The following is a 27,320-nucleotide window of genomic DNA, read 5'->3' as shown; positions in this document are numbered from 1 at the left end:
GAACCATTCCTATAATATTATGGGAATGACGAACATAATAGAAGAAAAATGTTTATTATCATAATAATGCAATCACTTGAAAAATATAATTATTATATACTTTTTTGCTAATAACATTTTTTTTTGTAAATGAAAATTGATTTTAACTATAAATTATGGCTCTTTACCGTAAGATGGACGGTGGTGTTTATTACTCGGTAGGTCTTATTAGGTGACGGAATGGTAGTTACGGACAATGTCTCGGATAGCTTAACTGGTAGAGCCTTTGGCGCGTAACCAAATGATCCGGGTTCGAGTCCCGGTCTGGGCTGTCTGAATTATTTTTTCGGTTACCGAAAAAATTCCTACTGAGTAAGGTCCCTCCTCCCCCCTTTATCCTTTATTTCCCCAGTTCCCAAATTTGTTTTTAATGACAAATTTAGCTATAAATTATGGCTACTAGAGTGAAAAAATTTCTTTTTCATAATTTTTATTCACGTGTTTACTTAATCTTAAATCGTTTATTCCAACTCAGTTATAATTGTGTTAGTTAATATTGAAAAATATTGTAGCAATTCTAAAGTTTTTCTAATAAAAGGGATATTTTCTCACTATACAATTACAGGAGCAAAATAGATATGGAAATTCATTGTTTATTTTTACAATTTTATTTTATTTTTAAAACAAATTATTTATTTACAATACATACGTTGAAAATTAATTAAATCCACCTTTTAAGTATGTAACTTTTATTGTTTATATGAACAATATTAGTTATTTTACATATTTAAAATGATGTTATTGAGAAGCAAGTAAAATTATCGAAATTACTAATTATTTCAAATGCTTCAAAGTAGTCAAAATTTGTCGAATGATCAATAAAAAATATTTTATTACGAGTGTAATAACGTTAAATTTTCAACGTCACAGAAACTTTATCGTTTTTCTATAGATTAGAAACGTTATCCTTGTACTGTTGTGTGAAAAAATATTACTTCAATATTATAGGTATCATCACTATAATATTATGGGAATGGTTCCCATGATATTATAGGAATGGTTCCTATAATATACGGGAATGACTTCTATAATATCTAGCGTTTATTTCTATAATTATAAAATAGTATATTACACCCCTTGGGAAGGAAAATAAGAAAAGCCTCAGATCACATGTAATTGTTGGCCGAGGCGAAGCCGAGGTCAACAAACATGTGATCTGAGGTTTTCTTTTTTACTTCCCAAGGGCTGTATAATATTTTTTTGTCCGAGGAAGGAGGAAAGCGGCAACTTTGTTTAGCGCAGTGAGACCAAAGTTGTCACTTTCCGCCCAGAGGGCAAAAAACCATTTTTATAATATTATAAAAACTATTCCTATATATTATGGGAACCATTCCTATATAATGGGAATCATGCCGATAATATTACACCTATAAGTAAAGGTATCGTTCCTATAATTATAGGAACTATTCCTATAATTATAGCAAGATTTTCCAAAAATTATGGGTACAATTCTCATAATTTAAGTAATCGCTCCTAAAATGATGTAGGAAAACATTTCATTAAAATTATAGGAATCATTTCCACATTTTTCTCTCCGTTTAAAAAATTTTCTGTAAAAAAGGTTGAACTCAGAATTTAGGTCCAAAAATTCTAAAGAGACTTAGTAACTTTAGTGATCATTCTAGAACTTTTAAAAATTACACCTAAAATATAAGCAATATAAAAAACTACAAAAAAACCTTTTAAAGGATTAAATTTTCTGTAAAAAAATTGAAGAATTATTTGGTAGTAACTCTAATATTTTGCCCAAAAAATAAGTTTAAAATTAATCAGCAAGTATTTATGATAAAAATGCGAGTATTTAAAATTTCTTAGAATCTAATTAAAACTCCCCATTAACAACTTGTATTTACCCAGCCTACAAAACAATCCCAAGCATTTTACTAATTCAAAAAAGGCAATAAATCAGTCTCAGCTTGAAAATCCGAATTTTCTAGCTTTGTTTTTCCTTAAAGCATCGGTATGGCTACTGCGAAAGATTAAGGAGCTATATATAAGCGAAACACGCGACAGCCTAAAACAAACTAAAAGATCGAGGCTGGGAGTTAAGTCGAGGGTGGCTTGTAGAGGAAATAAACAAAATAAACCTCGTTTTTAAATCACTGTGCTCATAAATGTCCGTTTGTTTTTCTCATCGAAATTATTTTTTTTTTAGACACTGTCTACATAAAAAAATCTAAAACGTCTAAGTATAAAAATCCGGTCATAACAGAGGGCAACCTGAAAAAATATATTCAGAGTTTAAAAACCTGAAGAGCAAAAGAGATAGCAAAGCGTTATATGACTCTGCATATCCAACGAGAATCTTCATTCACTGGTACTTGTCAATTGGTTTTTTATTCAAATACCTTTTTTTTTATTCATTCTATTTCTTATTTCTTATAAAAAAGTTGCTAGTAGATGTAGATGTAGATTTAGATGTGGAAGTAGATGCTTACGTTCCTTACGAACTAGTATCTTCCATACTGGGTCTCAAGAAAGTAAAGGAAACTTGACAAATTGACCGAGGGACTTTTCCCGAGTTTCGAGTTTAACCAACGACCCTTGAGATGAAAGAAAAAGAACCTAAAAAAATATTACGATAATAAAAAGAACAAAGAAAGGAGAACGAACCAGAATAAGAAAGAAGAAAAAGAAAGAAGAAATTGAAGATGCGTTCATCCGAGCGAGAATTTTTCCCTTTGTCTCTTGGGGAACGCGTGCGAAATGGTTGCATCGATTGGCCCGAACGAATCTATAGTATAGTATAGCATACCGGTCTAGCCATCGATTCCCCTTGGGGTTCCTTCCCCCTTCCCCTTCCTTCAGACTAGTCTGAAGCTGAAGAATTGAGGAGGGGGCTGTTGAATCCCTTCCGATTCGCTTTGGGCTTTTGTCGCCATCATTAACGCTTCGATTCATCTCGTTAAGGGCGTCATCTTTTAAATTTAAAACTCCCTTAAGAATTATAATTTGGGATGACTGCTAATGAGTAAAACGATCTGGGGATGATGTACCATTTGGTCAATCGTGCTATGCTCTCTTTATGATTCACTCTGCTTTGCTCCGCAAACTGTATATTAATCTGGCTTACTACGGCTTACACATACAGTGTGTGCGTATAAGATCACGGGGCGTAAAGCCAATCAACCGGTCGACGGTTGTTTGACCGTGGATGAGGTTGCGAAGCATTAGTATGCGATGCTCATTGCCAGTTGGGTTGATTGGCTTATATTTTTTTGACAAGCTTCCTTTTTTATACGGAAAGAAAAATGTGGCAGTTGTTCCTATAATTTTAATAAAATGGCAGAAATTTCCCTATACCGTTTTAGGAGCGATTAGATTATGGGAATTCTACCCATAATTTTTGGAAAATGGTTCTATAATTATGGGAATGGTTCCTATAATTATAGGAACGATACCTATACTTATAGCTGTCATATTATCGATATGATTCCCATTATATAGGAATGGTTTCCATAATTATAGGAATAAACGCTAGATATTATAGAAGCCATTCCCGTATATTATAAGAACCATTCCTACAATATCATGGGAACCATTCCCATAATATTATAATGATGATGCCAATAATATTGAAGTAATATTTTTTCACACAACAGTACAAGGATAACGTTTCTAATCTATAGAAAAACGATAAAGTTTCTGTGACGTTGAAAATTTAATGTTATTACACTCGTAATAAAATATTTTTTATTGATCATTCGACAAATTTTGACTACTTTGAAGCATTTGAAATAATTAGTAATTTCGATAATTTTACTTGCTTCTCAATAACATCATTTTAAATATGTAAAATAACTAATATTGTTCATATAAACAATAAAAGTTACATACCTAAAAGGTGGATTTAATTAATTTTCAACGTATGTATTGTAAATAAATAATTTGTTTTAAAAATAAAATAAAATTGTAAAAATAAACAATGAATTTCCATATCTATTTTGCTCCTGTAATTGTATAGTGAGAAAATATCCCTTTTATTAGAAAAACTTTAGAATTGCTACAATATTTTTCAATATTAACTAACACAATTATAACTGAGTTGGAATAAACGATTTAAGATTAAGTAAACACGTGAATAAAAATTATGAAAAAGAAATTTTTTCACTCTAGTGAAAGATCAATTTTCATTTACAAAAAAAAATGTTATTAGCAAAAAAATATATAATAATTATATTTTTCAAGTGATTGCATTATTATGAAAATAAACATTTTTCTATTATTATGTGCGTCATTTCCATAATATTATAGAAACCATTCCTATATGCTACAATATTTTTCAAATATTAAGTAACATCTTGGCTCATTTAAGCCGTAATGAAATTCTTTAAAGTTTAGAAATGATATTGAAAGTTTTTTTAGAATTTTAGAAAAATTAGAAGATAAAATGAAATGATCTCTAGTTATCCTTCATAAACAGTGAAAATCCTCCGTAAAAAAACCCATGAACTAATTGGGCAACGCCTACGAATGCATTTGGCAAATACGTTTAGCCGAGTGGCGGTTAATCCAAATGCCAGTGTGCAAATTGTAACAATGTGCTTGTTTATTCGCACGCCAAAACGACAATGGAGGACACAATGTTTGGACAATTCTCGGGGAAATCCCGTCATAAATCCGTAACGTCCGGTCTTCCATTGCAATCTAACTCTATATACTCATTTGAGCTTCCAAGCCCGCTCTTACACTGGCATATGCATAAATATATACTTACACAAATGACCAGTGACCATCCATACTCACATAGAACATAGAATACGTGTGAGTGCATGTGTGTCAACATACCTCGCAATTGATGATATAGAACGAGAGAGAATACGGTGGATTAATCCCCAAGAATGTTTTCACGTGACTTTCCCGCGGTGTGTGTTTAATCGCCATTAAATCGTGTACTGGAGAGCATACCTTTTTGCCCCTTTTATATTTCCAACCCAACAGTACTCTTCTATACAGTGTACAGTTCGCATTTAAACCTACACTCTGGTCTCACATGGTACATGTTACATCGTGAAACTTTATACCCGCTAACAGCTAACAGCGATGAAAATAGAACGATGTTTGATGGTACAAACAAAAAAATTGTTTCGTATTTACTCACCAAGCCTGCGAATCGCAATGCTTAAAAAAGTTTTACATTTAACACGCCCGAAAACGACCGAGCGACGTAAACCCATTAAGATTATAATAACAAACTTTAACTAAAACCAAAAAAAAAAATTAACTATCAATTTAATATACATTTTATGTAATTTTATCTAATTTACAATTTCATCAGCGAACACGTTTTATAAATGTTGCTCAGCGCGACATATTTTCGTCAAAGTAGAAAGTCTTTTAATGATTCAATCATCCTCACTGAAATGAACAACGCTGACGGCTGTAATTGAGCATGAAAACCGTGTCCTTTATATCGTGACCAGACGAAGATAGCTTTAAAGTCAGCTAGAAAAAGAGAAAGGGAAGATAACTTCGCTAGAGACGGAAGTCTTAAGGCTGATACACATTGATGCACTTCAAACTCCACAAAATGAATCTTCCTTTCCTGGACTGATACTCTCCATCCCTTAGAAGACCTTCGATGTTCCACCCAATGATTTGCGACGTTCGATTTGCGACGCTCTGAGTTCAATTCCTGATTGGCGGACCTTTGAGGTTTGCTTCAGATAGGGCAGAACCCTGCTTTACCCCCAGTGACGCATAAAAGGTATAAAAGAACCAGCCAGCTACTTAAGGCTCAGCTGGACTATTTTTTTCGATCTTGTAGAATGAAATGATGGTCCTGTACTCAAGCCTCAAGTCGTCGAGCACTTTGGGGTGTAACCAACCCCAAAGTGCACTTTCGTGTACGCCGGAACGTCTCAATTGGTTCTTCCTCTCGCTTAGCATCCATACCTGCCCTTTTGGCTCTCGGAGACTTTACTTGTCCTGGATGAATGCACTGAGAAGGGGAACGTTAAAACCAACGAGTGAGTTAAGTATAATAAAAGGACGCATAAAACAAAAACCCAGCGATGACATGTCGAACTTGTTGGAATTTTAAAAGCTTCCATTTGTCATTGTTCAGTCGGACTCGGGTGAGCTAACCAATAGTCTTTTGGGTGATAAACTTAATTGGTGAGTCTGTTTTATTTTAGCAACTTGTTTCGCCGCTTAATATGCCCGCTCATCAGCATAACCGTTAAAATTTATCGGAACAGTAGCTAAGACTGCTTGATTTCAAGGCATCGATTTGCTTAGGAATTTTAAATGTTCTTCGGAATTGTAGGTGTTGATGAGGTACATTCTCATCAAGAAGTTTGGTGATTCTGATTACCAAAATTATTTGAAGAGAAATCTTGATCAAATATAAAAATTGATTGTAACAAGTATTTATGATTAAGAAAAAATGACTTCCACCAAGAATAGAATTTAAAGAAAAATTTTTACTTCGGCCAGCACAACTTCGGTCTTCCTTCAGACACCCGACAAATTTACTTGAGCCACGAATTTTGAGATTGAATTTAAAAAAAAATAATTATTTTCAAGAGTACGCTTAGAGTATTTTAAAGAATTATTCTGCGTTTATGCTTCCTTCAAGAGTAATTAAACTTTCTGATATTTTGCAGTCTGGGTCCATAACCTGTTGCAAGATTTCAATTATAATCAATTGGAGTCAAGTGGTGATGTGGCAGATCTTGAATACCTATTTTAGATTAGAAATTGAAATTGATGTAATATTTAGAAGCGTTGAAAGCGTTAGACACACCCACAACTGGGGCTAATGATCCGAACATTTTCAATAGTCATCCCAATTGTAACCAACAATAGGCAAATGAATGTTCACAAATTTGGAGATAGACTTTATGCAGCCTACTTTCTGCATTGAGAAATTTAATATACAGAAAAAAAGGTTTACTTGAGCCAAGAAAATATTTTTCTTCCTAATTATTTTCTTAAGTAAAAAAAATTTTTTTTCGACAAGAAATTTCACTTATTCCAACGAAATTAGTTCTCTTGCTTTAAGAAATACGTATATTGAAAGAAAATTTATTTAAGTCAAGAAAGTCTTGTTTTGAGAAAATTCAGCCTCTTGCTCCAAAAAATTAAATATAAAGATAGAAGTAAATTTTCATTAATATTTTTGTTGATTAACATGTCAAATGGGAAGATCAAATAATATTTCATCATTTTTTTTCATTCAATATGTATAATTGCACGGTAAAATAATATAAAATGGGTATCAAATATTCTCGAGAAAAATTTTCTCAAGGTGAGAAAATTTTTTTCTCAGCTGAAGTAGGTGGCGCTGCTTCCCTAAAGTATCTAAAAATCTTGATCAAATATAAAAATTTATTGTATCAGGTATTTATGATTAAGAAAAAATTACCACCAAGAATAGAATTTAAAGAAAAATTTTAACTTCAGCCAACTCAACTTTGGTCTTCTAGGCACCCGAAAAATTTTCTTGAGCCAAGAATTTTGTTCTCCAGTCAAGAAATTTTTCTTTTTGTCCGACTTATGAAGCTTAAATTTGTTAAGGAACTTGCGGAAAAATCCAAAAAATGATTTCTTATAGAAAGGATCCACACTTGTATCACTCCCATGAGTCCAGCGGCTCTGAATAAATTTCTACACACTATATATCGAATATATACAGAGTATCCGTGCCCATAATCTGTCTCTCTTCAGCACTCTTACTTAACTTGATCTCTCCTTAGCTTAATGCGCTGAATAATGCAGATACTCGTGAAGGATCGCCGGCTTATCGGAGACGCTTCAATAATGCACTCTGGTGCGACGTCTGCATTAAATCTTGTTCGTTTACTCAACTCTCGTTCGGAATCGGGATCGGGATCTGGTCCCTCTCTTACTTTCGCCAGTACGGCAAACTCTTCTCATTTTCTAGTGAGGTTATCACGATAAAACCCGGATTTTTACGAGATATATTGACTCATGTAAATTGGATCATTTAAAAGTAAATTTAAATTTTTTCTTTACAAGGTTAAGAAACTTTTAGTGTCTTTCTTATTTTCTATTTGGTCAGCATCCGATTTGTAGATTGACGAGCTGACACAGAGCTTTAAACTTCCGAGGGTATTTTACGAATTTCAGTTTATAAATTATGATAATTTTTTTAGTATAAGAATGAAAAAACAATACCGATATTTGAATTTTAAAACAGTTTTATTTAATTTTTTCCACTGATTTACAATTCATAAAACCTGTTCTTGAGGTTTATGGCCACAACATCTTTTTTTTTTTACAAGCATTTTTATATTAATATTTTTCCAGTTTTCATTCGATATGGACAATTAAATTCAATTGATTCGATTGTTAAACGATAACATTCTTGACAAAAAACTTTCAATAATATAACCCAGACAATTTTAATGATTATCAATTAAAGCAATTGGTTTTTTGTAAATTATTAAACCTTAAGGAGATCCAAGTACCCTCCTAGTGTAAAGAATGTCTATAAAAAAATAATACGTAGGAATACTTTTGGAATCTTAAAATTAATTTTTAAATTAATTAATAACATTTTTGAATAAATGATCTTATATCTTATGAACTATTGACATTTTTAAAGATATAAACTCATACTGATGTTCCATTCATCAAGACCTTTCATTTGAGTACCCACATCAATTTTTCATATATTTTATATATTTATATATATTATATATATGTATATATGAAAAATATATCAAAATAGTAAGTGGGTACTCAAATGAAAGCTCTTGATAAGTGTAACATCGGGGTGAGCTTATATCTTTAAAAACGTCAATAGTTAAGAAAGTACGGGGCATTTTAACGAATATCTTGTGAACTATTGAAATTTTTAATGATATAAGCTCATACTGATTTTACACTCATCAAGACTTTTCATTTAAGTACCCACATCAATTTTTCATATATTTTATATATTTATATATATTATATATATGTATATATGAAAAATATATCAAAATTGTAAGTGGGTACTCAAATGAAAGCTCTTGATAAGTGTAACATCGGGGTGAGCTTATATCTTTAAAAACGTCAATAGTTAAGAAAGTACGGAGCATTTTAACGAATATCTTGTGAACTATTGAAATTTTTAAAGATATAAGCTCATACTGATTTTACACTCATCAAGACTTTTCATTTAAGTATCCACATCAATTTTTCATATATTTTATATATTTATATATATTATATATATGTATATATGAAAAATATATCAAAATTGTAAGTGGGTACTCAAATAAAAGCTCTTGATGAGTGTAACATCGGGATGAGCTTATATTTTAAAAATATATATTATATATATGTATATATGAAAAATATATGAAAATGCATGTGGGTACTCAAATGAAAGCTCTTGATGAGTGTAACATTAGGATGAGCTTATATCTTTAAAATCGTCAATAGTTAAAAAAGTACGGTGCAATTTAACAAACGTAATTATTTATTTAATAGCAAGGTTGCTAGTAGCTCAATATATATATATTTTGTTATTAAAAAACAAAACTGGATTGTTGTCTAGATAGTTGATCTGGACAGCCAGTTCGTTTTACAAAATCCAGATATACATTAGCGTCTTCCCTGAAGCGAAGCACAATCTGTCTCTCTTTCACTCATCAATCATCTCTTTTCCTCTCGTGTTGGTGGCTGCGTACATCCCGCTTAATCCTCAGCTGCGTTCGGACATTCTCATCCCCAGGTAATTGGCGTGACACGGTCTGCTCTTCGGAGACCAACGACCAGCCAATGGTATAGTATCTGAGAGTGGTAAATGCCCGAACTGGAAACCACAGCCTAAGTTTAAAGTTTTTCGTCATACTGGATGATGGAACTTTTGTTTTTGTTTTGTTTTTGCCATCTTGATTTCTTTTAGCATGATGATGTGATGGTAGAAGCTTACCACGACACGCAGAATTTTTCAAAGGTAAATTCTGGTTCTGGGCCTGGGTTGTCCTCTGGTCCTCTGGTCCTCTGGTTTGCGGCTTTATACAACAATGCAATTCGAGGAGTACATCGAACCAAACCAAAAGGACGCCCAATTGGTTTTTAAGTCGTAAAACTGCTTCGTCGAACTGACGTGACACTCTTGGCTCTCTTCAACTTCGAGTTTTTCATATCGGGTGTGTCCAACCGGGAACTGGTCCGTGAGATTCAAGCTTGGTATATACAATGTCGTCCAACCTACATGAACAATGCACCGACTCTCTTTCATAAAAGTCGTTCGATTAAATTTTTTACCTTCGACAACTCAACCCAAGAGTTCGGATTAATAAAAAGACCTTACTGATGTGTTTTAACCGTGGAATCCCAAAAAATCACCCATGACTGATCCTTTTTTTTTGCCGAGGCTTCGGGGAACACGAGTGCTGTGCATTCCATACGAACGGTAAGTCTTGAGGAAGATGTATGATGTATAATCTATTCATCGCTACAGTACTGAGGTATAAAGACATTGTTTGAATATTTATCGATTTTTAAGGTTATCTTCAACAATTCTTCACCTTTGCAGGGTATTTAATGATGATAAAGGTTTAATAATTTAGAAAAAATTAATTGCTTTGCAAAAAATTTGTAAATTCAATCTACGTAGCCTAATAATTAATAAAAAAAATTAAAAACGGTAGGTTTCAGGGATATTTAATTAAATAATTAGGTATTTTTATTTTTAATTTGAAGTTTGAAATTCCCGCCAATATTTAAGATTTTTGAAAATCCCGCGGGTTGATATCTTCAATGGCGGCTTCGGTGGTAACAGCTGATTGCTTTCTCTCCAGTTTTAAGAATTTTTTGGGGATTATAATTAATTGGTATGGATCCAAGCGATAATATTTTGCAGTTTTATAGATTTAAGCAGTATTAAGGAGATCCACGCGTAAAATTTTTAAAATTTCCTGAAAATTTATAAATTCAATCTAATAATTAATAAGGAAATTAAAAAAGCAGTAGGTTTCCGGGATTTAATCAAATGATTAGGTTTGAATATTGTAATTTTTACATGAATGGAGATTCCACCAGCCGGTATTTGGTTAAGAATTTAATGCAATTAACGATTTAAAAAAAATTTAATTTTCACTAAATTTGATTGAAAAAATAATAAGCTTTCGATTAAAACAATAAAAAACGTAGCTTTCCGAACGGACATTACGGAGATATTTTAGATTTTTTATGAAAAATCACTCGGAACTTGCGTTGTTCAAAGTCTTGTATTTGACTTGGCAACAACGCTTGCGCAGTTACTCATGCGCATAAGTAACCGCGGTTTTTTAAATGCTAGAAGATCTTAGTCATTTTAGTTAGACAGTAAACATAAATGAATTTGAAGGTTAGGGACACTCTTTTTATGTTGTCAAGTGTATACCGGTAATTCAGAGTGCTATATTTTTTATTATTCAGTAAAATATTAATAATTATTTAATTATTAAATTTATCAGAAATTTCCTCAAAAATATTAATTAATTTAAAAATTAATTTTAAGATAGTATTTCTACGTATTATTTTTTTATAGACATTTTTCACACTAGGAGACTACTTGGATTTTCTTAAAGAAAAACTTCCCACGCTCTCTAAATATAAAATCGGAAAAACTGTCACAAGTTAAAAAAAAAATTTCCAAACAAAATAACAATCTTTATAACAACAAGCTAATTAGGCACATTATAAATAAAGATACTTAGTATCATTTAAGAGAATCCCATAAAAACGTCAAAACAGTGTTAACACCAGGCACAAAGTATGTTTATCAATTAACGACATTCTGAAATGACTCGGAGCTTAAATGGTAATCTTTATAGATTTTTTAGAGGTGTACCCACCTGAAATAACAGATTACCATTAACAGAATAACGGATCACGATAATCCTTGATTTATTCCGTTCACAAAGGACTCGTCGATTTTCCCATGATCGGAAAGACGCAAGTCGCTACTACGGTTGACTGTCCCAGAAAGGACAAATAAGATGGAGATGAAAGACGGTGACCTCGACAGCCAGCAAAGTTACAATGTCATCATCATTGGGATCATGGTTTACTTGTACACTGTGTGCTCTATTAGTCGGTTAGGTGGATAGCGGGCTCTTTTATAGACATCCACGGCCACCCGATACAAGATACACGTTTACGTTTTGACTGCGTAAGTACAAGATAATAACGTGTAATTTGGTCCTGGGTAATAAGCCGTAATGATATACGTCGGTGGGGGCCGTATTCCTTTACTCTCTCTGGCTCATGCTCGGTAGCCCAAACGTCATGATCATGATTATGATCATGATCATGAATTCTCGAGCTCGTGTCCTGAAAAACCCAGCATATAGCAACAACATGCTATCCTATACAATACAATACTTCACAACTATTCACACAAGCACAAATCCGTAGATGCGTAGCATGTGTCGTTGGGCTACAGCCCGCGGTGAACAGCTTTGTCACAGCAGATGCTACCATCATAAGCGTCACAACTCGACAAATTGATTCTCTGAGTTATTAAGTCTTGTTTCTAACTCACAGCGGACATAGGAAATTTTAACATTGTGTGAAGGAACATGGTGTTACTTAAGGTTCATTGTCAAGTTCCGTGGTTCGCTGGACAGTAGAGAAGCAACTTGCTACTTTGGAACTAAAACTTTCAATTTACTCTTCAATGTTGAGTCCTAAAATAACCTGAGATATGTTGTGGTAACAAATTAATTTGTTAACAGGGATAAGAAATTATATGTTAAAATAATGAAATTTAGGTTATCAGTTAGTGATATGTTATAAAAAAGCTGTTTTGTTACTCGTTAGCGTGCTTCATCTACTAACTTCTAAAATCAGGTGAACCAAAGTTCCTTAGAAGTCTCTTCGTTGAAGAATCCACAGATATTAGAAGATCGGAAAGAATTGCTGCTAAACAAATCAATGTGTCTTTTAAAATGCCAAACTTCTTAACGACTACTTTTGGACATTCCTTCGTAGTTTCTGCGATCCGAATTTGGAGGGAATTACCATTTGAAGTCACAAATTCACTTAGCTTAAATTCTTTTAAAACTAGTACTTTTGAATTCTTCATGAAACGTCAACGAGATAATGAATCTTAATTTCAAACTTTTGAAGAAGACAATGAATCCTAATTTTCAAACCTTTGATATTCATTTACACATTTCTGTTACATGAGTTTATCGTTCTAGATCATCTCAGATTATCATCTTCTATCATTTGTATAATTTGTACCACTGAGTTTAACTCTTAAATTTTTAATGCTCAATTTTTATACTCAAATTTATTTTTTTTTCTTGTATTTGTCATAATTGTATTCCAAAGTAAAGTAAAGAAAAACGATCAATTCTTAATATCTAATATTTTTGAAATTTTATATTTTCATTAGTCATACGTGTACTTTTATTGTAACTCTTTTTGTATACTTTTGCCATCTGGCTATACTGCCTTGGCATTGAAATTAAATAATAAATAAATAAATAAATAAAGCAAAATCTTTAAGTTCGACAAATTATTTCAGTTGGTATAACAAATTTTTTTGTTGAAACAGCAATATTCTATTAAAATAGCAAAGAGAATTTGTTGGAGTAACAATAATTTGTTGAAGTAATAAAGAGAATTTGTAATAATAACTATAAGAATTTGTTGGAATAAATAAATTTGTTACAGTAAATTTTATGAGAATACATTTTAAAATATGCTATAATCAGCTATAGTTGATTTGGAAAATATTTTGGCAACAAATTAGTTTTGTTATTGCAACAAAATGACTTTGTAACAGAAACAAAATCATTTTATTGCAGCATCAAAGTTATTTTGTGACAGCAACTAAATGATTTTGTTAGAGCAACAAATTGATTTTGTGATTTAACAAACTGTTAGTACAACTTGAAACATTTTGTTAATGCAACTAATGGATTTGCTATAACCACACTCATTTGCTACAACATCTTTTTCAGTTATCCTGTATTTTGTTATTTCAACAAAATCGTTTTGATGCGTGTGTAATTATATGAATACACTGGCCACAAAATTTACTTCTTCTCTTAACAATATAGATGTATGCTAGTGAAAGAAAAAGAGCTTCTGACTAAGCTCTCCTACTCAATAATCGCTCCTTAACAAAAGATCTGAAGCTAATGCACACTATGGCCCCTCCGGATGATTCTAAAAGCCTGAAAGCCGGGGGACATGGAAGCAAAATCGCAAAGAACAGGAGGTGTGCGACAAAGTTAGGTCATTTGAATATTTAATTGACAGAAAATACGAGGTCATGCCCGGTGCTCGGCAATTAAGTCTAACAGCGGTGATTGGGTAAATAAAACAACTTGGCCCGCTGGGTATACAGGTGTTGGTAAATTTGGAAACAAACATTGACAAATTTCAATGTATTTACTTAATAGAAAATTATTGAGGTTTCTATTTAGACTGGCTTCCGTGCTGATTAATTTTAACGGTTATGCTGATGAGGGCATTAAAACGCAAAACAAGTTTCGATGTTTCAATTCCGAGATTTTTGTTGAAGTCTTCTTTTACCTAATATTAATATTACTATTGGCGAACTCTTAACTTATCCAGCACCACCTTTTAATTTGTAATTTGCATCTAAATAACCGACTGCGGTAAGCTGATGATTTCCTCCACCAACATTAAGAAAATCAACGATTACCTGAACCAAACCGAGCACCTGTTCCATTTCCCTTGCGGTCTAAAAACCACCGACAGACATCACCCACTCAGTGTCTAGCATCTGTCGTTTTCAAACTAAAAAATAAGCCTTGCACAACAGAACCCAACCTGGTTACCTTGAAAACCTTGGACGGATAATGTAAGGTGAAGACTCAACAGTGAACAGTGAATTGAAATTTTGTTATTTTAACATATAATTTGTTATCCCAATGTTAACGAATTCATTTGTTACCACAACATATCTCAGTTTATCTTAACAAAAATTTTTGCTGCTTGAGCTTTTCTGTCATCAGCATTGTTGCCGATCAACTGACTTGTACCGCGACATATGGGGACTCCCAAGGCGTTAGTTGGCAAGCTCCCCGGAGATTTAGCAGAGCATCAAACCAACCGTGTCCTGGCTGGGTACATATCCGTAAATTATTCCCGTGCGATTGGACGCCGTACCTCATCCCTGGTGCTTTATGCCTCGATCATACATATTACAGATAATATATGTCATGGATGGTGAGGGAAGGGTAGGAAGTACGGGCTTGGTCCCAGAGGAAGCCAGAGAAAACCAACGGAAGCCAAAGACCCTCGTGTATGGGAGTATGGGATGAATCAACCCATTTAATGAGTAACCATTCATTATAAAACTCCGCAGTTTGCCTGTCTTTCTTTAAATCCATTGGATCTTTTTAGATTGCTAACCTTCGGACTCATCCTGCCTCGTTAACCTCAAGAGCGTGCATTTATAGTGTATTAATATTATTAAATTACAGTAATTCCGATGTGTAGAACACACATCCCGTGATTGAGAAGAATTATTATTCGCTTTTGTTGAAACTTATTTCAATAGCAGTCCTTGTCACATTTGTCATCCCTTCACTTAAGTATACATGTGTGGCTTGCGAGGCCTGTAAGGCTTGTTAAGAAGAGAATGTGAGAAAAATTTTCATGACTACTATTCGGGTTATTTAAGGCACTTAATGGGTTCTTAATGACTTCTCAAGAGGAGTAGGCGACAAGTACCTCTGTTGATGGTAAGCGTTGACACGCTAGATTCTACAACTTTCGTCGCCCTTATTTCGAAATAATCATGCTTAAATGTGTAATACCTAATATGTGAATTAGGCAGTTTTAAAAAATTAACCTTTTCTATCTATTCAGTTAATGTAGGAAAAAAAATTTTTTTTCCGTAAACTACACGCAGAAAAAATTTTGTTAAAATAACCTAAGATATGTTGTGGTAGTAGACGTATTTGTTAACATAGGGATAAAAAATTATAGGTTAAAATAACAAAATTTAGGTTATAAGTTATTGATATATATCAATATAACATATATGTTATAACAACAAAACAGTTTTGTTACTATAGCAAAATCTTGAAGTTTGACAAAATACTTTGGTTGGTATAACAAATTTTTTTGTTGAAACTGCAAAATTATTCTATTAAAATAACAAAGATAATTTGTTGGAGTAACAATGACAATTTGTTGAAGTAATAAAGAGAATTTGTAATAATATCAATGAGAATTTGTTGGAATAACAAATAAATTTGTTACAGTAAATTTTATAAGAATATATTTAAAAATATGCTATAATCAGCTATAGCTGATTTGGAAAATATTTTGGCAACAAATTAATTTTGTTATTGCAACAAAGTCACTTTGTAACAGCAACAAAATGATTTTATTGCAGGAACAAAGTCATTTTGCGACAGCAATAAAATGATTTTGTTAGAGCAACAAATTGATTTTGTGATTTAACAAACTGTTAGTACAACTTGAAACATTTTGTTAATGCAACCAATGGATTTGTTATAACTACACTCATTTGTTACCACAATAAATTTTTCAGTCATTCCGTATTTTGTTATTTCAATAAAATCGTTTTCATCCGTGGATGAAAACTTAAAATATAGCGTTAATTTCTTAAGTGGTATCTTTATCACCACAATAATAACTCAAGATTTTTTAATCTTGTACTACAAAGTAGATTAATATATCTGAAAAATATATATTTAGTAGTCACGTCGGGTCCCTCGAGATCGACGCATCCGGTAAAATATCCGGGCTACTTAGCATCCCTAAATCATAACTCACAGTTTGTATTCTTTCTATTCTCCGGGGGAAATTAACTCCCTTGAGAATGAGAACACAGCTACTGCATACAACATACTCCAACTCCCTCACCCACTTGAGCCCATCATCATGCTACACAGTTTTTTACGCGTTTTCATGTAGTTTATGCCATGAGGATCAACGATTGTACACAGATCTCACCCATACAATCATACATTAGAATATATTGCTCAGGGATTCCGTTAGACATCATTTCATCCGTGGTTATACTGCTCCGCCTCCCTTATTGTAACTCTCTCTTGTCATCATCTTCCGGCAGTTAGCTCTTATTTTGAAAACAGCACGCCTACTGTATACTCACTGGCATCGCCATTACTTAAATCCAACTAAACAAGCTACCCACTACAACTAGAAAAGATATCAAGAGCAGTGTAAGCAAAAGGAAGGAATCAAAAGAAGAATAAGAATAAGAAGAGCAGCTTCAGCTTCATCTGGACAAATTCTATTTCCGGTAAATTTAAGACCACCCGCCCGCGGATTTATTTCACTGGTGGGATTTCACCGCTGGCGGGTTTTACAGTCCCTGTCTGTCGTCCATCTTACGTCGTATAAATGTAGTATAACAAAGCGAAGCCGACGTGAAAAATAAAAGATATATAAAGCTTATATATAAGACACGTGAGCGTGCCATTTAAAAATAAACCTGCAAAAAATTAAGAAAGATAGACCAGCATCAAATGATGGCGATAGTTCTCCTTCTTGTCCTCTTCCTCCTACTCCTTCTCCTCCTCTTCCTCCTCTTGCCGCTTCTTCTTCTTCGCAGCAACAAAACCAAAACCTAAAGAGTGCAGCAGTCCGGTGTGTGACAGTGGCGCCATCCTCTCTCTATCTGGTGAATAGGGAATCTGGTGAGTAGTGAGCACCGCACACCCACTCACCTTTTGATCTGCTTCATCTTCTTCTATCGTAAAGCTCAGTTGTCACCACGAGCGACCACAAGACGGCTGAGACAAATTCTATTTCCAATGAATTTAAGACCTAAAGAAGACTGAAGAGACTTTTGGATTTATTTAACAGAAAGATCTATATTTTTCACTCCCACATTTTTTCCATATACATCTCCAGCTCGCCGTCTTTTGTACTTTTGTTGGATTTTAACCAGACTCATAGCTCATTGAGTTTTATAATATAAAACGATAGAATAATAGAAATTTTTTTTATCCTTTTTTTTTGCTTACTTCCACCGAAGTAATTGGCTGGTTATTTTTTACAATCGCTTTCTCTTCTTCAAGGCGTAATTAAAAATCATATAATGCCGTCTCACATGTATAAGCGGCCTCGAGGTCTTGGCTTTTCAAAATCAATTTCGCGGTGACGTCGTCATACTTCACCACACAATATTCCAACACATATAAATATCCAGCACCAGTATCATCATCTTGTGTAAGTTTCGCAACCAGTGAAAGTACCGAGGCAAATGCACCTAGACCAGACAGCCAGTCTTAATCTTGGTCTCAGTTGATCGACTAGTCGGCAGATAAACCAAGACACTTGATTGAGAATAAAAGGGACGCGAAATGAGAGGAGGTTGACTGAAAAGACCGGCAGACAAGTGGCCCGTAGGATCGATTTCCCAAGTTCCAATTAGCCGACTGGGTAGGACAAACACACGAAAGGATAGAAGGGGAAGACTGGGGGACGATAAAAGAGGTTCCTTCGATCAGAGAAGTTGAGCCCCGTAAGCTTATAGCCGCGTTTAACCAGAGAAGTAAGAGGGTGGATCAAAGCCAGCCGCTCATCTGTTCTCAAGGGACATCCCACGGCGTTTTCAAGAATCGGGCAAAGACCGCTCAAGTGGATCAACTGCGCAACTGGATTCCGTTGATCAATCGTTCGAGACAAAGGACCCCCGGACTGGAGTCCAAAGACTGGACGGTTCGACGACTAACGAATCCCGTTCTGGCTCATGATGCCAAGCTATTGGAATCATTCCAACTATAAAAACGCCATCTGCTGTAGTAATAAAACCATTAGTCCTTGCATATGCCATTTTTTTCTGCAAACAATTCCGAATCTTCCTAACTGAGAATTGAACGGTGATTCAGAACTTCGACGCAATTATATGAATAATAATAAACCGTCATAGAGCAGGTGTTCTCAAGGCGACACACGAGTTAGCGTGAACACGCGATTCTCCCGAGCAGTCACGAGGAAGACCACGCGAAGAAAGGGATTCTAATCTGGTGTCCCGACCACCAGCCAACAAACTTCTTTTGTCTTTGTCACCTTGTTGCTGCCGTTATGTCTCATGCGAATAAGCACTACCACTATCACTCCAGACTGGCTCTGCAAAGACGATAAACTAATGGTCGACTTCACCCCCGCTGGCTGCTGACCATCGCCGATCGGTCACGCGATTCACTCACCGACTACCGATGCACTCTCGTTTTCCTCGGACCGACTATCATCAGCATATACACATTCACCTTTAGGCATTCACGCGAGACACTACGTGTGGCTGGCTTCTTTTCCTCCTCTTCTCTTCTTCTTCTTCTTATTCTCCTTGGTCTCTTTCATACCAATACAACACCATTGTGCTAAGCTGTGTACTATTTCCACTAAAGACTGGTCCACACATTTGTCTAGACAGTGACTAAGCAGTAAGTTGTTGAGTGCCTGCTACAATCCATCAACCGCTGTTATGTGGATTTACACTCGGCCTGCTGGTCATCACTGTCAAAGAGGTAATTAGAAGCCAATGCGATTCCAATTGTCTCATTTCTGATCTGGAATCCTGATAGTCTATCATTTTCCGAATAGGGACGATTGTGCCATATGGCGCCCACAAATCTTTGCCTCCCTCCTACGCGGAACTTTAAAAGGCCAAAACATTGTCTCCGACTGCAGACAATAGACTAAACAGTTGTGAGCACCATTAAAACGATTTTGATAAAATAACAAAAGACGGGATAACTGAAACATATGTTGTAACAAATTAGTGTAGTTATAGCAAATCCAAAATTTTTCAAGTTTTACTAACAAACCAGTTTGTTAAATCACAAAATCAATTTGCTCCTCTAACAAAATCATTTTGTTGCTGTCACAAAATGACTTTGTTGCGATACCAAAACTAATTTGTTGCTAAAATATTTTCAAAATCAGCTATAGTTGATTATAGCATATTTTTAAATGCATTCTTATAAAATTTACTGTAACAAATTTATTTGTTATTCCAATAAATTCCTATTGTTATTATTACAAATTCTCTTTATTATTTCAACAAATTGTCATTGTTACTCCAACAAATTCTCTTTGTTATTTTAATAGAATAATTTTGCTGTTTCAACAAAAAAATTTGTCATACCAACTAAAGTAATTTGTCGAACTTAAAGATTTTGCTATAGTAACAAAACCGTTTTGTTATAACATATCAATAACTTATAACCTAAATTTTGTTATTTTAACATATAATTTATCCTTATGTTAACAAATTCATTTGTTACCACATCATATCTTAAGTTTTTCTAACAAAATTTTTTTCTGCATGCGCTCTCAATTTTTTAAGCCAGAATTTTGATTTAAGATGTTGAATTTTTGTAATATTAAAAAAATTTTGAGCACGAATTCTAGCTAAAATATAAAAGATACAAAAAAGTTATAAGAAGTTTTTTCGGTAGCAAATTCAATTTCCTCCAAAAAAGTTATTTTTTGTATCTCCAAAACTTCGCCAGAAATTGAAATTGAAAAAAAAAAATATAACTAGAAAGAAACTTTGATCAATAAATCAATTTGTTTGTAGTACCGGCACTCAACTCACACCCAGCAATTAGACACACTTATAGTCCACGAAAACGTATACCTGGCTAACAATACCCTTAGGTATCTTCAGTATAGGTCAGGTCAAAACTCGATTCTGCACATTAGAGTTCCTTGAAGAAACCCCGAGCCTAAGCCTCATTAAGCAACGTACACAGGCATCAGCCTGTATTCCGATCTTGGCTGATGGATTCTTCAAACAAATCTGAAGCTGCTGATAATGATAATGATAGTGCCAGCCAGCTCCACTAGACCCTAAGCGTGTACCGTGGATGCTGGGTACTCTTCTTTCTTTGGAATGAAAACTAAAGCCCTCGTATAAAAGGGCTTGTGTTATCTTTATGATTTTTTTTAATTCGAAGCCTCTAGCGCTGGTGCACTTGAACCAAGGACCATCCGAAAAATCTGCAAGCTAGCTCATCTTGAGCAAACGAGGCAGGTCTTTGCTCGATGAAGAAGGTGCCTTCCAACCCAATACCTCGCCCCTATATACATCCAGAGTCTCAGTGTTTACCTCTACTCGTGAAAGACAAGACGAGGAATGAAAAAAAGTAAAAAATCCTGGGACGCTTCAAAGGAATTTCCTCTTATTCGTATTTTCTCGAGGCTCCTCAGCTACTGTGTGAGTATACACTGTGCTCCTTTCTTCTTATTCGGGCATAGACCTTCTTTCTTGATGGTGGATGCTGGATGCTGATGTTTTTGGCAATTTCTAGCTGGGGTTTTCTTGTCAGAAAGCTGAAAGACTCCCTTTCTACTCTTTTTGATAGCTACTGCTACTGCTACTACGACTGGTGATGATGCTGGTGAATAGAACCGCTGGATTTCTAAAAGAATTTCCACTTCAAAATCATGTGAAGTTTTTAAATTTGAATGTGCCAACTGCTAACCGAAGGTATCAACTGTAAAAAACTTCGGACCACTGAAAAAAGCTTCAATTCTTGATCATTTGTGGGTGAAAAACAGTCTGCAGACGTGAGACAAGTTGGTTGGTCTCTAAAATGAAAACCTAGAAAAGCTTTTGGGGGAGAGCAGGAGGAGAAGGAGGAGGACATCTTAAATTTTTCACAAGGCCACTCTCCAGCAAGGGTGAACAACACAGGGCAAGTATGAGCTTAGCTAGAGCCAACAACCAACGAGCAACAAGAGAGGAAAAACGAGGAAGGAGGAAGGTTATAGGTAGCAGCAGCATTTCACTCAAGTCTGCAATTTGGCGGATGCATCTTGGGTATGAGTAGAGGTAGAGGTGGTCTTGGTTGTGGCTCTTGTAATCCAGAGAGAGAAAGCTTCAGGAGGAACAAGCAAAGAAAGTGAGGGTTGTAAAGTGAAGGAAAGAGTGAAAGAGCCGGAAAGGAGAAAAAATAAAAGAGAAAGAGACTCTGTAGAAGCAAGCATAAGAGTATAAGAGTAGAAGAGAGGTCTTTGCCCGCTTTAGAAGAAACTACTAAAGCTCCACTCCCTTTTTCTCTGCCTCCTACCCCCGTATTTTGGCACTCTACAATTTCGCTGCCCCCGTCCCAAGTCGTCGAGCTTTTTTTGCTGAAAAACGTCGGCTCTGTATCTTGCGACTTGCGACGAAGAATAGCCAAGCTGTGTGCCTGTGCCGGTGAGCCTTCTCTAGCTTGAGGGTGGAAAAGAGACACTGAAGACGACTCAAGGGAGGAAAAGAGACGGTTTAATGCGTGGTATTGATCGTGGCAACCCCTTCCGGCTTTCTCTTCTGCTCCAGCTCGGCTCACCAACCCCAACTTCCTCCGAGCAATCTTCGTAGCCTCTTACCAGTTGATCCCGAATCCACCGTACTCACATGAGCTCATGTGGATTTGACCTTGCCCTTGGATTCATCCCATCACCAACGATCCAGTTTGGTGAATCGTAATTACTGATGCTTTTTCAAAGGGTTTTTTTAAGTTATTGCTAAAGGGCTTTGTGCGCTCACTGAAAATTTTGTTAAAATAACCTAAGATATGTTGTGGTAACAAATTAATTTGTTAACAAAGAGATAACATATTATATGTTAAAATAACAATATTTAGGTTATAAGTTATTGATATGTTATAACAACAAAACAGTTTTGTTACTGTAGCTAAATCTTCAAATTGATTCGACAAAATACTTTAGTTAGTATAACAAATTTTTTTGTTGAAACAGCAAAATTATTCTATTAAAATAACAAAGAGAATTTGTTGGAGAAACAATGACAATTTGTTAAAGTAATAAATAGAATTTGTAATAATAACAATGAGAATTTGTTGGAATAACAAATAAATTTGTTACAGTAAATTTTATAAGAATACATTTAAAAATATGCTATAATCAGCTTATAGCTGATTTGGAAAATATTTTGGCGACAAATTAGTTTTGTTATTGCAACAAAATCACTTTGAAACAGCAACAAAATCAATTTATTGCAGCAACAAAGTCATTTTGTGACAGCAAGAAAATGATTTTGTTAGAGAAACAAATTGATTTTGTGATTTAACAAACTGGTTTGTTAGTACAACTTGAAACATTTTGTTAATGCAACTAATGGATTCGCTATAACTACACTAATTTGTTACAACATATTTTTCAGTTATTCCGTCTTTTGTTATAACAACAAAACAGTTTTGTTACTGTAGCTAAATCTTCAAGTTGATTCGACAAAATACTTTAGTTAGTATAACAAATTTTTTTGTTGAAACAGCAAAATTATTCTATTAAAATAACAAAGAAAATTTGTTGGAGTAACAATGACAATTTGTTACAGTAAATTTTATAAGAATACATTTAAAAATATGCTATAATCAGCTATAGCTGATTTGGAAAATATTTTGGCAACAAATTACTATTGTTATTGCAACAAAATCACTTTGTAACAGCAACAAAATCATTTTATTGCATCAACAAAGTCATTTTGTGACAGCAACAAAATGATTTTGTTAGAGCAACAAATTGATTTTGTGATTTAACAAACTTGTTAGTACAACTTGAAACATTTTGTTAATGCAACCAATGGATTTACTATAACTACACTAATTTGCTAAACATATTTTTCAGTTATCCCGTCTTTTGTTATTTCAAATTGTCTATAAATTTACTATAGGAATCCATATTTCCGATGTGGATTTCCCCTATAAGAATCCATATTTCCTATGTGGATTTTTTTGATATATCCTATCGGACAAAGTTTTAGTTCACTATTTTGCCTCTTATGGTCCTGAGAGTGTTTTACCCCTTTTTTTTGAAAGAAAACCCTCTCTTAGATAGTCCTTTTTTCAAAATGAGACCAGTTTTTAATGAAAACATAATGCATATCCAGTATCTATATTAAATACTGTTCGTCATTGAATATCCGGACCCAAGAGTCAAATAAGAGTCTAATAGCCCGATCGCTGGCTAGTTTTGAAGAATGCACACCTCACACTAATAATCACCGTCACGGTAGCTGGAGGAACACCCGAACAATAGTTTTAGCTTAGTCATTTCCAGTTGCAGGTGTGGACATCAGCCTGAACTGATGATAGACGGAAAGCGTTCGCGTTAACAGGTTGAAAATTTGGTTCTATGTGAATTGAGTCGTGCAGTGGAGCTTGTAATTACTCTTTGAGGGATTACCCTTTCCTTTTTTTTATTATTATGTTTTTTCTTCTCATCCTCATCCTCTCATCATCACGGGTTTCTCATTCACCGAAGAAAACATTATCCATTATCGTTACACGCCATTGACTCATCCGGTCTTTATCCTCATAATTTACAATTTATTATTTATAATTAAAACACGTACGACTATGAGTTTTATTATAAATATTTAAATATCTCATTGAGGATCTTTTTTTATTCTACTAAAATAATCCTATACAACCTTCTTCATCTCTTTCTGCTCATCCTGCTACACTACTTTACTCATACTGTTCAGTGTACTCTCGATAAATGTAAACCCGAGACACCCACTTGACAAAGTCTCGTTCTCGGGCGCGAAGGAGGATCTCAAGGGTTCTCAAAGAAGTAGAGACCCCAGCTCCAGCCCATTCGTGGAAGAGAGTGAGAGATTTATACCGAGCGGGTGATGTCCTTCAGGCGATGAAACTACAGCTCGTTCACCTGAATCTTGACAAATTTATTCCCATTCCAAAGTATTGCTTCTCTCTGCTTAGTGCTTATTAGAGAGCTGCCGAGTTTGTTCTAATGATTCGGAGAAAATTCTAAAGTGTTTCTTCTTGTGTTACATGAGTAGCTAGGAGTCGGGGTTGAGAAATGTCAACGTAGCGATTTTTTTTTATCAACAAATGTTGAAGAACTTAAAGGAAAAATGTCTTCTAAATAAATAAATACTAGCAACCTTGTAAACTTGTAAACTTGTGAAATATAAATAAATAAAATTATAATGAATTTTGTTAAATTGCACTGTATTTTTTTAACTATTGATGTTTTTGAAGATATAAGCTCATCCTGATGATACACTCATCAAGAGCTTTCATTAGAGTACCCACATGCATTTTTATATATTTTTCATATATACATATATATAATATATATTTTTTTGCCCTCCGGGCGGAAAGTGGCAACTTTCGTCCCGCTGCGCTAAACTGAGTTGCCGCTTTCCGCCTTCGTCGGACAAAAAAATAGTATACACTCCTCGGGAAGTAAATAAGAAAGCCTCAGATCACATGTTTGTTGACCTCGGCTTCGCCTCGGCCAACAATTACATGTGATCTGAGACATTTCTTACTTTACTTCCCTAGGTGTGTAATATACTATTAAAGATATCAGCTCATCCTGGTGTTATACTCATCAAGAGCTTTCATTTGAGTACCCACATGCATTTTTGACATATTTTATATATATATATATATATATATATATATATATATATATATATATATATATATATATATATATATATATATATATATATATGAAAAATTGATGTAGGTACTCAAATAAAAGGTCTTGATGAGTGTAAGATCAGGATGAGCTTATATCTTTAAAAATGTCAATAGTTCACGAGATACAGGGTCATTTCTTAATTATGTTAAATTACACTGTATTTTCTTAACTATTGACATTTTTAAAGGTATGCTTATTCCGATATTACATTTATCAAGAGCTTTTATTGGAGTACCCACATACTTTTTTATATATTTTTCATATATATAAATATATATTAAAGATATAAGCTCATCCCGATGTTAAACTCATCAAGAGATTTCATTTGAGTACCCACAAGCATTTTTGATATATTTTTTATACATACATATATATAATATATATAAATATATAAAAAATTGATGTGCTTATATTTTTAAAAATGTCAATAGTTCACAAGATACAAGATAATTTCCTAATTATGTATCTAGAGATAGAGCATTTTTGAATGCAGCCTAAATACTATAACCATAAAAACCCATTTTATCATAAAAATACTCTGTCCACAAAATTTTTCTTACTCCCTTACAATTAATAATATAGATTTTTATAATGACCTTGGTTGTTTTGTCGTCGAAAAATATTATTATTTTTTCAATCAATTTTTTATCCTGGAAGATTTTAATTAATGCGGCGAACCTTTTCTCTTTTCAGACGCCCGAAGCTAAAGAGATTCTCAAGGAGGGTGGAGTACCAGGGAAACAAAAACCCGAAGGAACCGAGTGAAAAAGCGTTAAAGTAATGCCACTACGGTACCTGGGATAACTTGAGGCCAGAAGTAAAGGAAAGCAACACCAACAACACCGTAGTGTACAGCTGTATCAGAAATAAGAAGGTGGAAGGAAGGTGCATAAGGTGTGTTGAGCCTTAACACTGTTGAGATGCGACGGATCCGCTTCGTCATTAGTCGACGAGCCTAAAAACTAACCCGAGTCGAGACACATATATAAAACTGAGCACCCATACTACATTAAGAGTGCAACTCTAAAGCAAACCCAGTAAAAGTTAAACACATCTCACCCGCAGTCTTTGTCGTCTGCGTGCGTCGGCGGTAGATGTTCCTACGTCCTGCGGTGAAGCCGTACATACGGCTAGACGTCACCAGTACAACAGGAAAAACAAAAACAACAGCTACAGCCCACCAATTGCTGAAGCTGAACCTGGTGCTGGAGTTGTTATTGTTATTGTCGCCGTAAAATTGTAGGATGCGCTTATAGTGGTTGGATAGTTATTATTGTGATTATTGTTGATTCTGTTTGTGATAATTAATAGCTAAATATATATTAGGAAAATTATTTGGTGAACAAAACCTTGATACAGACCTTGATTAGGTCTACTTAAGTTTTGAGGCAATGAGGAGGAGAGAGTGACGCCAATTGATCGCGAGTGGACGCCATTGATAACGAGGAATGCTTGCCCCATGCAACATGGCGGCTCGTCTCATTTGCGGCACCTGTCTTGTCGCCTTCTTCATTCTTCTTTGCCTCGGGATTACCACCGCTGAACAAGGTACGTACTCTTATTCACGCTAGATATTATTATTAGTTCTTACAGCAACAAAGAAGGTCTGGAAATTAATTTATATGAGCTAGATTGGCTTCTTTTGAAGATTTTCTACAAGATTAATCATAATTCCACCATCATAGTTTGACCTTTGATAACTTTTGGATGAGTAGATTTATCGGAAAATGATAAGACTTTTTTGTAGGGCTTGAAATTTTCTAGAAAACATTTCTCATGGTCGTTTTGATACGCTTAGTTGTTAACGAGTTATGGTTACTTTTATTAATGTAAAAACTGATGATGATGATGATGATGATGATGATGATGAAGGGAGAAAA

General features: G+C 34.3%; 1 protein-coding gene across 17 annotated transcripts in view; it reads left to right on the top strand.

Moving 5' to 3' along the window:
* Positions 1-27,320, top strand: part of LOC123269483 (ephrin type-A receptor 4-A) — a 136,691-nt gene that overhangs the window by 33,683 nt on the left and 75,688 nt on the right. For all 17 annotated transcript variants that reach the window (XM_044735211.1, XM_044735213.1, XM_044735207.1 and 14 more), the window contains exon 2: positions 26,134-26,988. In XM_044735211.1, coding sequence (XP_044591146.1) covers positions 26,889-26,988 — 100 coding nt within the window. In that variant the 5' untranslated portion in view covers positions 26,134-26,888. The remainder of the gene's footprint in view (positions 1-26,133; positions 26,989-27,320) is intronic.

Source organism: Cotesia glomerata, linkage group LG7 (genome assembly GCF_020080835.1).
Source record: "Cotesia glomerata isolate CgM1 linkage group LG7, MPM_Cglom_v2.3, whole genome shotgun sequence".
In the NCBI taxonomy this organism is placed as follows: Eukaryota; Metazoa; Arthropoda; class Insecta; order Hymenoptera; family Braconidae; genus Cotesia; species Cotesia glomerata.
The sequence above is the reverse complement of the archived record's forward strand: the minus strand, read 5'-3'. Positions and strand labels throughout refer to the sequence as shown.